At 44.4% G+C, this 13,512-nt stretch overlaps 1 protein-coding gene across 4 annotated transcripts in view; it reads right to left on the bottom strand.

Annotated features, from left to right (window-relative positions):
- The window catches only part of nlgn2a (neuroligin 2a), a 188,036-nt gene that overhangs the window by 112,237 nt on the left and 62,287 nt on the right, over positions 1–13,512 (bottom strand). For all 4 annotated transcript variants that reach the window (XR_005077265.1, XM_037111608.1, XM_037111610.1 and 1 more), the window contains one exon: positions 8,490–9,387. Coding sequence is in view for 3 of the 4 variants with exons in the window: in XM_037111608.1 (XP_036967503.1) it covers positions 8,490–8,985 (496 nt within the window). In the remaining variant the exon portion in view is untranslated. The remainder of the gene's footprint in view (positions 1–8,489; positions 9,388–13,512) is intronic.

Raw genomic sequence — 13,512 nt, 5'->3', positions numbered from 1 at the left:
AAACACATTGGTTTAACCAGCGGTTCAAATTGTTGCTCGAAAAACAAAACAAAAAAAAAAACAGCTCTAAAGTCTTTTCTGGATGGGAATGATTTTTTCCCTCTTCTCTTGACCGGACTAGTTTGCTTTACCAAGCGACTTGACAGGTGGTAGTGCTCACCTACATTTGATCCAACTGGTTAGAGCCTGTGATAGACAGTGATGGACACATGTTTCGTCCAATTGCCTGCCAAGTAGTTTTTGCCTACCCTTTTCCAAACTGACGGTGCCTTTCCAAATGGTTCGGTGTAACATCTGGTCTGTCAGATCGTCCAAAGGTAGCGGACCAATCCGACGTCATTCACTCAATTTTTCACTGTGTTGATAGTGGGGCTTATTTTCTCTTGCCCCAACAATTAGCAGTCAGTGAAGTATCCAACTCCCTCATGTCGCTTTCATCTAATATAAAAGCTGTGGTAGCGAATGCAAAGCAGTTTCATGTTTTTCACACTGATACAAAAAATATGTAAATTTAAGGGCTTTTACTGTCTCTAATATCCATGAATGTGACTTGGTAGCAACCTACCGACAAAGGAGGATGACGTCGCAATAGTTGACTGTTTCTCTTTCTACCAGAAACAGCAGTACAAGGGCACAGCCCAAAACATTTCTCAATCACTGAAAAATGGGCAATTTGACCTAAAGAATAGTGTTAAATAAAAAAAACAACAACACTAAATCTAGTGCCATTAACTTTAACTTCAAGTGAAATATTTCTTACTTTTATCCAGAAGCCAGTTCCTTGCCTTAAAGGACAGGATCACTGACGTCTGAAGCCCCCAAAACTTTTCCTTAATATTAGTCCTTGTCAGATTTTTCGACAACTTGCTAGACTTGTACTCTGGCTGTCAGTGGCCTTTTTCTGGGCATGTATAGAAATATCCTCGATGAATGTAAAAGTTCACAGCGAGTGACCGACCCCGGCTGATTTGATTCTCCCTCAGACCTCACCACCTCCCGGCATAAGACAAAGCAGAGCCTCAGAGAGAGCAGGCCAACTGCTGTCGGCGCCACAGTGCCTCAGGACAGAGCAGGCACAAAAGCAAAGAAGCACTCAGTCGAGTTTGGTTCGTGAGGGTTGGACCACAGGCTGCATGGGGCCCCTTTGTTCTGACCTCCATTTCCGGACAAGTACCCGCCTGAGTTCAAATCTGACTATACTCCTCACTCCTTGTCCTTGTCTTTTTATTCAGGGCTGTGTTTTTTGTCTCCTTCAGTTCTTGTGAGCACGCTCGCATCAAAAGAAACTTTTGGGTGTTTGATAAAAAGAGGGTGTGTGTGAGAGAGACGGAGAGACAGACGGAGGATCATGAGTCCCTTGGGAGGGTGGGAGTGTTTTCTCCCTGCAGAAAGATGGTGATCTATATTTTTCCCCCATTTTTGTTTTTTGGAGGGTGTCAACTGGTTTTGGCAGGAGTAAGAGGCGACATAAAGAGAAAAACTGAGTGAAATAATCAAGGGTTTTCTGGCATCAGAAGCAATATACATCATATTCTCACAGCTGCAACGCTGGCTCCTCTCTCACTCTTTCCATTATTTATCTGTTTGTTTTTATCCCTTATTTATTTATTCATCTCTAGCCCTTCAGCGATGCTGATGTCGCGGCGCAGCCCTCGGCCGCCGTGTGCAATATTGTGTTAGTATCGAACCCTTCTTGATGAATCTTCTCAGAAAATTGAAATATTGCACAATGGGGAGATGGGGGGAGTTTGAGTCTGATGCATGGAGATAGATGAAGTATCGGAAGGAATAATTTATAAGGGCCTCGGCTCGCACCCCGCAGCTCATCCCAAGAAGCGATGGCGCTGACAACGCTGAGGTTAGCGGTTCAAATCCCGGAGGAGTATCTGGCAAATCGGATGCATACCCTCCTCGAACAGGAACTAATTGAAGAGAACTAGCATCTTAAAAGGCATTTTGTACGAGCTTATCAGGGTTAAACCTCAGCCCACCACCAAGTTCTTCAAACGTGTGGTAGAATCTGTCTATGCTTGTTCAACATCTGCTTGTTTGTTGGTCTAATTCAGTCCCTTACAAAGGAATCATTGATCTTAAAATGGTGTCGTAACCAATCACAAGCAGGGTGTCAGCGTGTCAGTCTTCAGTCTGCGTTCACACCGGCTGCACATTCAGATGCCCTATTCTTTGTGATTTCTTGTGAAGTTGACCTATGGAAAAATGTCATCTGGAAGCTTGTCTTGGGTTGTGGTACATGCATATTGATGCTTTAAAGTGGTTTGTTAAAGGGTAACTGAAGGGCAACAGCCCTGAGCCAAACAGAAAGTGCCACATGGATGAGTGTGAAGTGGTTTGGAGGAAAAGAAAAAGAAAAAAGGGACTTACATCCGCAGAAAAAAAACTGCAATTCTTTTTAGGAAATGGTGCATCTCAAGTTTTTTTCCCCATGTTAGAAAATAACTACAGGAAATATGGAGTAGATTATACTCTCAAGGATAATCAAAAGAAGACTGTGATGAACCGTCTATCTGGCGGAAATAGTTGTGATAAAGTGGTAAAACGCCTGTGGCAATGACAGGCTGTGGGGGGCTGAAACTGCACTGTCGGAGCGGAGAGTCAGAAGGAAGGGTGTTGAGCTGTAAGGGGGTAAAAAGAAGAAGAAGAAAAAAAAAGGCCAGTCAAGTGATGGAAGTGCTGAAAGTGAGACTGGAATGTGTTAGAGAGGGTTAGAAAAAAGTTCAAGGTGGGAATAAGTGACTTATCATTACACTGATACATATACTGCACCAATAATGGGTTTCAAAGAAGAGTCAGCTACTCAGCATGGCGCTGCTGTAGACTTATTGTGTGTGGATTACTAACATCACTGTCCATCAGACTTCCAACAACAGAAGGTGGACATAACTTTAGTTGTTGGTGAATACATCTATCATCACTTTCCATGTCATGCAACGCTAAATAAACACAATGTCCTGCTATCCCTATATTAATGTGAGAAGGTCACCACACAGCCAGTGAAGATGGCCCAGGAGGCTGGTGTAGAGGCTTCAGCAGGTGTGCTGCTCACTCTCCTCCATGCCCTCTCCGCCTAGCTTCACACAGCGCAGCTCTATGAAACCCCGCGTGTTGGTAATCATTTACAGCCAGCTCTACATTCCGTGAGCCACTCTGACTTATCTACCATGACGTCTTGTTCTGTGTTAGAGGCTGCTGACCGCTAAGAGAAGCATGCGGTTTGTCTGCGGGCCTGAGGCAGCAGCAGCACCAGCAGCACCAGCCGGTCCTTCCCTCCCTTCCCCTCGTCCATCGATCCACCGTGACTCTGCAGGAGCCAGATGAAAACCTCTTGCTATGATTTATGGGATGTCATCTCCAGGGGAACTGGCGGCGCCCCTCCCTCTTTGCTTTTGGTGAGGGAGCAACCTGCCAGAGGGCAAAATCAATTCCCCTGGATCCTAAGGCCGGACGTTTGATACGACCACGTGAGGAAGCAAGCTGAGTTTAATGTAAACACTTTACATTATAGTGGTATTCCAATGAGCATCAGTTTTTCTTATGGAGTTACTAAGAAAGGAAAGCGAGGACCATCATACATTTAAGTAACACAGTAACACACATAACCACTTCAAATTTTCATTACTTGTGTATTATGTACTTGCATGTATGAGGTGCTACAATTTGTCTTCTTTTTTGTATAGCTACATAAATAATGATCCATTAAGTCTGATGAGAACAATGTTAAAAGTTAAGACTGATGATCAAAGAACCAAGAAATATCATTCCAGCCTCTAAAATATTCATGCGCTGAAAGTAATAAATTCTAAAAAGCACTAAAATCCTCATTTGCATTTTAGATTGAGCCTCTGCTAATCACAAAGTAACAAGTGTACATTTTTTTTTATTACTGTAAGGTGATTGGCTTCCTTTCTCGGTTTGTTCCCAAAGTATTACAAATTCAGAAACATTTATTCTGGAGTGCCACGGAATTAATGAAAAAAAAAGACAACACATGGCTAGCTTAGCAATCTACTAAGTACTTAAGTATTAATTAAGAAGCCATGGGTTAGCACCAAATGTCAGCGTATTTGTTTATCTATGAACAAACACACACATCCATGTAAGAGTGTCCCACTTTTCCTGCATTTGCACCGATGGCAGCATTAAGAAGTCATTCTGGAGGCTTAATCCACTTAAAATTAGAGGAGGTTTTTAAGGATTCTGTCTTAAGGGTGCCCTAAAAAAAGGATACAAGTAAGAGGCCTCAGGAGACTCTGAGAGCAGCAGCATGCATGTTTTTTTTTAAAGTAAGAAGGAAAAGAAGTGGAATTAAAGACAAAGGCCAGACAACATGGCAGAGGGTGAATGTGTTTGTGTGTTACTATGTGTGAATGTTCAACTGTGTGTTGTGTGACATGACATAAGTTGACGGTCTCCATGGACAGGGAGCGGTGGCAGATTTTTGATCTGCTGCCCAAAAGCTTCATCGCCTTATTATCCTTTTCCCTTCCACCCCCACACTCTCGTTCCCTTTCCCCATGTCCTCTTCTTTTCTTGATTCCACTCTTCTCCATTCCTCATTTCCTTTCCTTTCCTTCAATTTCCATTCCTCTTTTTCCTTGCTACCTCTTCTATTCTGCCCTCTCCTTGTTTTCTTCCCACCTCCCTCTCCTATCTTCTCCTTTTATTGTTTCCTCTCCTCCCTTTGCCTCATCTCCTTGTGTCCTCTCCTTCTCTCATCGCTTCACCTCCTCTCCTCTCATTGTTTCCTCTCCCCTCTTCTGCTTTAACTGTTTCCTCTCCTCTCCTCCCTTTGGTTTCACTCTTGTTTCCTCATGTTCTCTCCTCTCCTTCGGTTCCTCTCCTCTCATTCCCTCCTCCCCTTGTTTCCCCTTCTCTCTTCTGATTTTTTTGTGTCCTTTTCTCTCCTCATCTCCTTGTTTCCTCTCGTTTTCTCCTCTCCTAACCTCCCCTTCTCTCCTTGTTTCCTCGTGTTCTCTCTTTTGCTTGTTTCCTGGCCTCGTGTCTCTACACCTCCTCTCCATGTTTCTTCTCCTCTCCTCTTCACTCCTTGTTTCCTATTGTTCTATCCTCTCCTTTGCTTTTCTTGATTCCTTGCCTCTTCTCGCCTCAACCGATCACCTTGTTTCCTCTCCTCTCTTTTCTCCTCTACTAACCTTCCCTTCTCGTCCTCTTTCCCTAGACTCTGTTCTCTCTTCTGCTTTTCTTGGTCCCTTGCCCTTCTCTCCTTTCTTTTCCACTCCTTCTCTCCTCTTTTTACCTTGTCTCCTATTTCCAGTCTTCTTTTCTGCTTATCCTGTTTTCTTTCCTCTCTTTTCACCGTCCTTCCTTACCTTGTTTCACCTTTTCCCCTCTCTCCTCTCCATGTTTCCTAACGTTCGCCCTCTTTTCTGCTTTTTCTTGGTCCCTTGCCTCTCCTGAACTCATCACCTTTTTTCCTCCACTTTCCTTTCCTCCTCTCTCAACCTCCCCTTCTCTCCTTGTCTCCTCTTGTTCTCTCCTCTCTCCTGCCTTCACCTCTCCTCCCTCCCCTGCAGCATATGTTAAAAAAAATAATCTTAAAATCAATTTGCTGAGGAGAGGCAGGAGGAACGGAGGAGCAGAGAGAAAGACAACCCCGTGGCTGTTGGAAAAGTGCTGAGGTTAGCAGTGTCATGTCTGACTTGACCATAAATATACCAGCAATGACGATGAGCGATGAAACAAGTTCATATGCTGCCACATGTACTTAACAATAAATGAAGACATATTTATTCAGACTATACACATGCTATGATATTTTTAAATCATCAAACGTCTGCCCAGGGCCTCACTGATACACTGGAGTATTATGCTGACGAAGTTGGTTGAATGATGGGTGATTGTTCATGTTGATGAATGAAGGTCATTATAGGAAGGTATTTTACACCTGTGTGACATTTCCACGCACTGCACTGTACACCAGTGGGTCAGCGTGTGCATGGCGTTCCGTGTTGCGGCACTAGCATTTCCAACCAAGTCGTACATCTCGGAAAAACAGGGGAAAAAACAACCAGTGTGACAGTGTGAAATGACTCAAGACCTGATGTATAGTGTTCTATATGTGCCCGAGGAGCTATAAGCGGCAGTGACGGGCTGTTGAGGGCTGAGGCTGCAGTGTTGGAGTGGAGAGGGCGGAAGGAAGGGTGTTGAGCTGTGAAGGGCTAAAAAAAAAAAAAAAAAAGTCCAGTCAAGTGATGGAAGTGCTGAAAGGGAGACTGAGATGTGTTAGAGTGAAGAAAAAGTTCAGAGTGGAAATCGATGCCTCCTCACTTTGCTGACATACACACCAACGTGCACATATAGACAGTAAGAGAGACATTCTGTAGACGAATATGAACAAAAAGGTACACACCCGCTGATTTATATCATCAACGCGCATGATGAGGTACTCTTCAATTTTTGTTTTACGTCCCATTAATGTGTGTGTGCTCATAAAAACACCTTTTTCTTCTGCCACTCACAGATTTAGTTTGAATCCCACTGAAAAGTTCCAAGCGCTAAACACTTTTTACCATGTACCATGAATTACCATGACCTGGATGACTGAGGACCTTCATCGACACTTAAAAGTCGCTTTCTCAAGACATATCACTCGAGATCGAACCAAGTTCATGTTAAAAACACTTACTGCAACATGAATCTTACAGAATTTTCTCTGTGAAGGGTGCTGTCTTGGCACAGCTTTTATTAAAGATATAAAAAATGAAAAGACAAAGGTAAAACATGTCGTTCACCCTAGGCGAGGAGAGAGAGAGAGGGGGCTGATGGAAGCCTCTAACTCTTCAGAGCACACCTGCCGACTGAATGGAAATATTTCTCTTTTATTACTTGCACATCTAATAGTGCCCGCGCAGACAAAAACGCCTGCGGTAAGATCTAAGTTGAGAGAAGAGGGTTCTTGAAGGTATCAAAAAAAAAAGTAAGAAAAGTCAAATGTCACCTAATCTTTTTCTCATAAAGCACCTGGAAGCTGCTTCAGTCCTGCCCTTTGTTCTCCTACTTTATAACACCTTGAATGGGATGTACTGTAAAACCACGGAAGGGTAATTGAAAAATGATTTGACCCTCCTTGGAATATTTTGCACATTGTTTCGTTTTTATAAAAGTCCCCTAACACACATACCCCAACATTCAATGTCTACAAGAAGCAAATGTAATATTTATGGTTTTTTAAAGTCGTGCATGAACCTTGAAAAGAATAAAAAAAATGGTTTGAAAAGTGGTTCTCATTGACCATTCGCTAATCCCTTCCCCAGGGCAGTTATTGTCACGTCATAGCTTATGAACCAGAACAAGGACTGTCAAGCTTTGGGTTTGTTCCACATGTTGAAGTGGGGTATGTGGGGTTGTACAAAGAACAATACTCTATACTGTTCTGTATAAAAGGAGTGTGGATGGTGGTTTCCTTCTTTTGTCACATTCTCCAACACCAAAATTTGAAGAGCAAAAGTATACACAATGGAGTCAACGGTTTGTTTGTTCATTCGAACCTAAGCTGCAATCGTTACCAAGTCTGGCTAACTAGCATAATAGCATATGTGCAGAAGTAACCTGTGTTACTTCCAGAGATCCACCCATAAATATAGAACTCAGAACTAACACTCAGCAAATTAGAAATACTGTTGTGTTCATTGGGCTCATCATAAAAGCCTTTTGTTTTTTTAATAGAAAAAGGGAAACATTCCGTTTAAAAAAATAGGAAAAATAAAGAATACATTTGACCTCCTTCTTGCTTGTTCAAGTGTGTAAGTTAGGCTGCTAAGCAAGGTCTTAAATTACAATCAAAAATTAAAACATATCTCGCTTTTGCGTTAGTATGGATCCCAGTACATTTACTGCAAAGACCATCCCTGCACTGCCTCTGATTGGTCAGTTAGGGTTAGGATAAGAAAATCAGGGTAAGCTACTCAGGGGAGAGGTAGAAAGCACTTGCGAATGAGAGTCAGATTAGAAAGGGCAATGGCAAGAAAAGCAGTGGGACCCATAATCATGCAACAGCTTTCACCACAGTGTTAAAAGTATATTATGTATACAGCCATCAAGTGAATATTTCAGACCAATTTACGGGATTCTCATTTTAGGACAAGTCAGTTGGAAACTTTAAAAAGGCGTTTCCAATCAACTCAAGGTGGTAACAGAAAATCTGACGTAAGTTGTCATTTCAGCCAACAAAAACACCGGTCACCGGCTAGAAATGAGAAGTCTTCTTTTTATACCTTTAAAAGAAGGATACGTTGTTGAAAAAAAATTTATTAAGGGTTTCAAGTGGTAAATCTACCCCTGTCATCCTTATGAACTTCATATGTACTGCGCGAGTACAGAAAGCTTGACAGGCATAGCAAAAGTAACTAAGGGAAAGGGGCTTAGCGAACAGTCAATTTTCACTGTTACCCACTAAATCCCTCATTTCCCAGCCTCCACCTTCAACCTTTCAATTAACACAATCCACTTACCATCCTCCGTGGGCACGTAGATATTGAGGTAGAGGCAGTCCTCGCTCTGGTTCTGGATGTAACCAGCTGCGACGTCCAGGTTATCGGTGAACCACACGGGTAGCATAATCTCTGGGAGCACGCCGTGGACGTTCTGAGGGCACACGGGGGCAAACTGGGTGGCGTTGCGGATCTCCTGCCAGGATCCAGGGGCTTCCGGTGGCTGAAAGCGGCGATCGCCGATCGGCGCAGTGGCATACGGGACACCCAGGTACTGCTCTACGGGGCCCAGGATCTCATTGTTCAAGTCCTTCTTGATGCCTCTGAGCTTGCCGTAGTTGGTGGTGACTATGGGGTGTTTGGAGGGGTCCATCTTCTGGCTCGAGGCCAGGCTGAAGAGCAGGATGAGGCCTATCACGCCCATTAAGCACCAGTCTGTCACAAGGCTAAGGGGGCGTGTCCAGGACAACAAACCCCGCCGGCTTTGTTTACTTCGAGCAAGAGGAAGGGGTTGCATGACTGGATTCTTACTGTTCAACCACCCGCCTTAGTCTGATTTGGGGTATTTCTGTCTTTTTACGAGACAATATGGATTACAACCAATGGTCTGGGTGGTAGGGCATAGGAGGGGGAGAGGAACAACGAATGCAAGCAGACCCTGAAAGTCTAGAAGGAGCTTTTTTGGAGGTTTGATCCAGACCAGGAGTGCTGACTGAAGGTGAGATGGAGAGCAAAGCAGTTGTTGGGGTAAAGAAGGGTCCTTGGGGTGCTGGAGAAGGAGGTCGGACCTTGGCCTGGCTGCCAGGTCAGTGTTGATTCTGAGCAACGGCAATCCGAAACGCTTCCCCAGCCATGGTTCTGTTGCGTTCCATCCCTATTGGTCTCCTATAATCCGGATCATCTGAACAGCCACTGAATTCTGCAGAATGAGACAGAGGAGGAGGAGGAGGGAGGGAACAACAGAAAGATAGAAGGCAAAGAGGGGATGAGGGAGAGAGAAAGATAACAGATTATAGCTTATCTGAAACGGAACAATATATTCCATTAAACATTGTCAGCGCAACACTTTCCCTTCAACTGTTGCGGAGAGAGAGAAAAATTTCCTGAAATGAAAGCCGTGGAAATGAAACGAGACCCAGCAAAGTATTGTTGAGATCAAGTTAACAGGCATCATTTCGGGAGCATTTCATGTGCTGATCAAAGTGTTTTCGCCTCGCTTGATTACATCCCAGACAGCAAAACGCACTTCTCCGGCATGTAGGGAAACCTTGTGATCACATTCGTCTTGTTCTGGTTTCTGTAACGCAATTGGACCTGCGGAAATCTCAATGCATACGCCGCGATGAGTGCACATTTCTACATGACACCACCTATCTATTATGGATGAAAACTCCAAATTGGACCTGATTCACTCTGTCCCGGTCTGACCTGTGCGAGGACATGCACCAAATCCCTCCTGGTGAACTGTGTTTAACCTGCCAGCTTACTCCTAACAGGCTCACGTCTCTGCAAAGAGCTAACAAGGTACAGCTGATGTAGTCATGCTGCTACTACTCAATATTTATGGTTATTAATTTCTTAGAGGCTGCAGCTCTGGTTCTGGAGTTAAAGTACAGTGGAGCACGCAGAAGGGAAGAGTCAAGGCCAGAGATTAGGGCGAGCCTTTCACTGCCCAGTAAGGCTAAAGGTCAGTAATGTGCGCCCGTAAGCAGCTTATAACAGGCCGGGACACTTTCGGGCTACATGCAGAGCACAAAGACACACGCATGCACGCAGTAAGCCTTAAATGATCCGAACATGAATGAGTGCCCACACGCTGTACACTCATTCATGTAATCTACGGCGCAAATGTGCAAATCCTCATGTAACAGACCCAGTCAGAAATGCACGAGGCATGGAGGAGATTATACAGTCATAACATTGTTGGGTGGTGTTATGTAACGGTAGGGGACACACACCATAGCAGTAATGAAGACTGTATGGGAATAGCTGAGAAAATATCTTTTATGTTCTCACACACACATACGCTCCCCTGTTTCAGCCTTATCTGATTTTTAAAATTCACCATTACCTCTCTCTCCCTCTCTTTCACACTCTCTCTTGCTTTATCACGGAGCCATAATTGTCCCATTTAAAGTCATCATTAACTGTATTATTGCATTGCCTGCACCCACTGAAGCGCCTCTGTGTTTTTGTTGTATTCTCCCCCCCACCCCACCACTGCCAATAAAGCCGTTTGAATTTGAAAGTATGGGAGTTAGGTGTCCTGAGGCAAGACTGCAGATAATTAGAGTGCATAGGCTGACGAGCAGCCTCACTCACGCTGATGTAAGACGTGCAAATAGAGGACGCTCATTCATGTAATAATAAAGTTTTGTCTGTGCAGCAAGCTCTTTGAGGGGGGCGCGGACCAGACTGCGCTGAAAAAAAAAAAAAAACTGTAGTGAAAACAGATTTGTGTTCTTCCAGCGAGCCGTAATTACAAGCCATTCCGTAGCGTCCGTAATCGCTCATTGTCTTCCTTTGGTACAGTGCGTTCAGCCTAAATATATTGGTGTCTGCCTTTGTTCCTTCAGTGTGGACTTTGTTGTTCTGCCCACGCGCCCGTGTGTGCATCTGGGAGCGTATCCTCTCACGGAGAAGCGGGCAGCAAGATGTGTGCTCTAATTAAACCGTGGAGAGTCTGGAGGCCAGCCTGCTACGCAACTGCACGCAGGGACGAGCCCTCCACCCACACACGCACCAACATCTACCATTCAACTTTCATCCTCCAAAACACATTAAAGAGACTGGGAAATAGAGAGCCGAGATGAAGAGAGAGACGGAAAAAGGGAGCGGGTGGGTTGGGGATGTGTGTGTGTGTGTGGGGGGGGGGGGTTGAGAGACAAACGAGAGCTGAGAACGCAGAAGGAGAGGAAACAGGTTAATGAAAAGCTTCTTTCTGGTCAGCGCAGACCTTGAGCAGAAGCCACTGGAGGCGCCGCTTTCAATGACCCTGAAGTCTCTCGGAGAAGTGGACATCTAATAGAAGCGCGTCGAAAAACGCCCGGAGAGGGGGGGGGCTAGCGGCACTTGTCTTGCCCTAAACGTGTCCCTCAAGCAAGGGTGGGCGCAGAGGGAACAGGCACAAGCTAAAATCCCTGGTAGATATCCAAGGCCCTGGCAGGCGTGAGCGTGCCTGTAGGGACCTCCAGAATTTCGGGGTGCATCTGAGTGTTTAATTGCTAATTGGCTCAATTAGAGGGCCTAATAGGTCCAGCTTTGCTGTGAGCAGTGGGAGAGCTTAAGTGATTGATGAAGCAGAGATGGAGAGATGGAGGCGGGGGACTGGTGGGAGGAGAGTGTAGCGTGGAAACATGGCCACATAGGAGACATCCGTGAAGTGGGCGGGGTATTTGGAATGCAGGTGGCAAACAGTATCACACATACAAACACACATTTAAAGAAACAGGCTATCCCAGAACTAGGTATCTCTGCTCACACACACACACACACACACGCTGGCACACACTCATCCATGATTCATGTCATCGGGAGAATGTTTGTCCTCGATCCCGCGAGGCAGCAAGAAGGAGGTGGGACAAACGCGGGTCGCTCAGTGGCCGACCATCAGTATACACCTCATCTTTCTCTGCAGCGGGCCTTCATCTCCCACTCTCCCTCACTTGGTATTTCTCATCTAAATGTTCACAGGCGAGAAAACCTCTGGAGGACAATCCAATACAAAAAGAATTCTATTTTCCGATTCTTGACCAGCCTGTTTACTGCAGGCTGCATTGCTACGGGGCAGCGAGACTCTTGCTCCATTGCTGATAAGCTAAAAAAAAGGTGCTAAACTACGATCAAAATTATTCAAATTGGCTACAAACTGTGATTGTAGCTGATATTTGTATCCACAGCAACATGCAACCTGCAAACAAAGAAGTGTCGGACATCATTCCCTGGGAATCTGGCACCGGTAATGGACACAGGACTGAAACCTGCAACCTCTTGCTTTCATAGACTGCTGAGCCCTTCATCATTATGGTTAAACTAGGGCCACAGGCTGTGTCAGACACCTTAATCTGAGCCGCAAATTTCCAAGTGATACAATTTTGTGGCTTAATTTGTCGCCCTGTCTCCTGCCTGTTAACAAATTCCAATAGATGGTGCAGTAATGTTCTTATTATTAGGCCCTCAGCTAGGCTATAACAGTGTCACCATTGCTCAGTACAGTCGATATCCGTTCTGCTGCTGCGAAAAGAGGGAAAGTCGACAGTGAACGCTGAGCATGTAATGCAGAACGGACAGCTAAATACTTCTCACTAAGGTGGAGAGGAATGCAGAATGACGGATCTGTCAGGAGTCCGTTGAAGAGTGCAACATCACAGGCTTTTCCATTTTGCCAGCATCTAGACTAAAAGGACCGTCTTCAACGTAAGAGGGGAAATAAGGGCAGCTTAGTGTCTCACGAGCTTGCAAGCCCAGCATGAGAATGCATGTTTACAAAGCAATGTGCAATTCAGAAGCAGGTAAACAATTCAAGTTGTGGTTTTGCGCAGCAGACAGCGAATCACAGGAAACTGTTCATCAGAAGGTAGTTTTAAAATGATTGAAAGCTGGGGGAATCGTCAGGGAGCTCACTTCAACCAAATGTACAGTCACTTGGTAAAAAAGTACCTGACCATTTAGCCACAAACAGAATACTCTTTGTTTTTCTTGCAGAGTTACATATTGATATTGATTGATATCACAATATCCCAATATTCACAAATACCATGATTTTAAGATATTAAGTATTGATATAGGATATTCGGCCTTGTGCTTCTTTTGTTATGAGCACACTTGGTTGCCTTTTCATTTGTAGCTGAGCAGCTGATTTTTAATTTCTATAGTTACAGTTACAGACTCTTTATCCAACTCCATACACTTGTATTTTGGGGGTAATTTATTTGCCCTAAAAACCTAAAAACAAGAAAAAACACAGTAAACACAATCAATGATATATTTGACTGCAAGAAATATATTTTCTTCGAATTTCTAAAGATATTGCGATAATATTGCT

Source organism: Acanthopagrus latus, chromosome 10 (assembly GCF_904848185.1).
Source record: "Acanthopagrus latus isolate v.2019 chromosome 10, fAcaLat1.1, whole genome shotgun sequence".
Taxonomy (NCBI): domain Eukaryota; kingdom Metazoa; phylum Chordata; class Actinopteri; order Spariformes; family Sparidae; genus Acanthopagrus; species Acanthopagrus latus.
The sequence above is the reverse complement of the archived record's forward strand: the minus strand, read 5'-3'. Positions and strand labels throughout refer to the sequence as shown.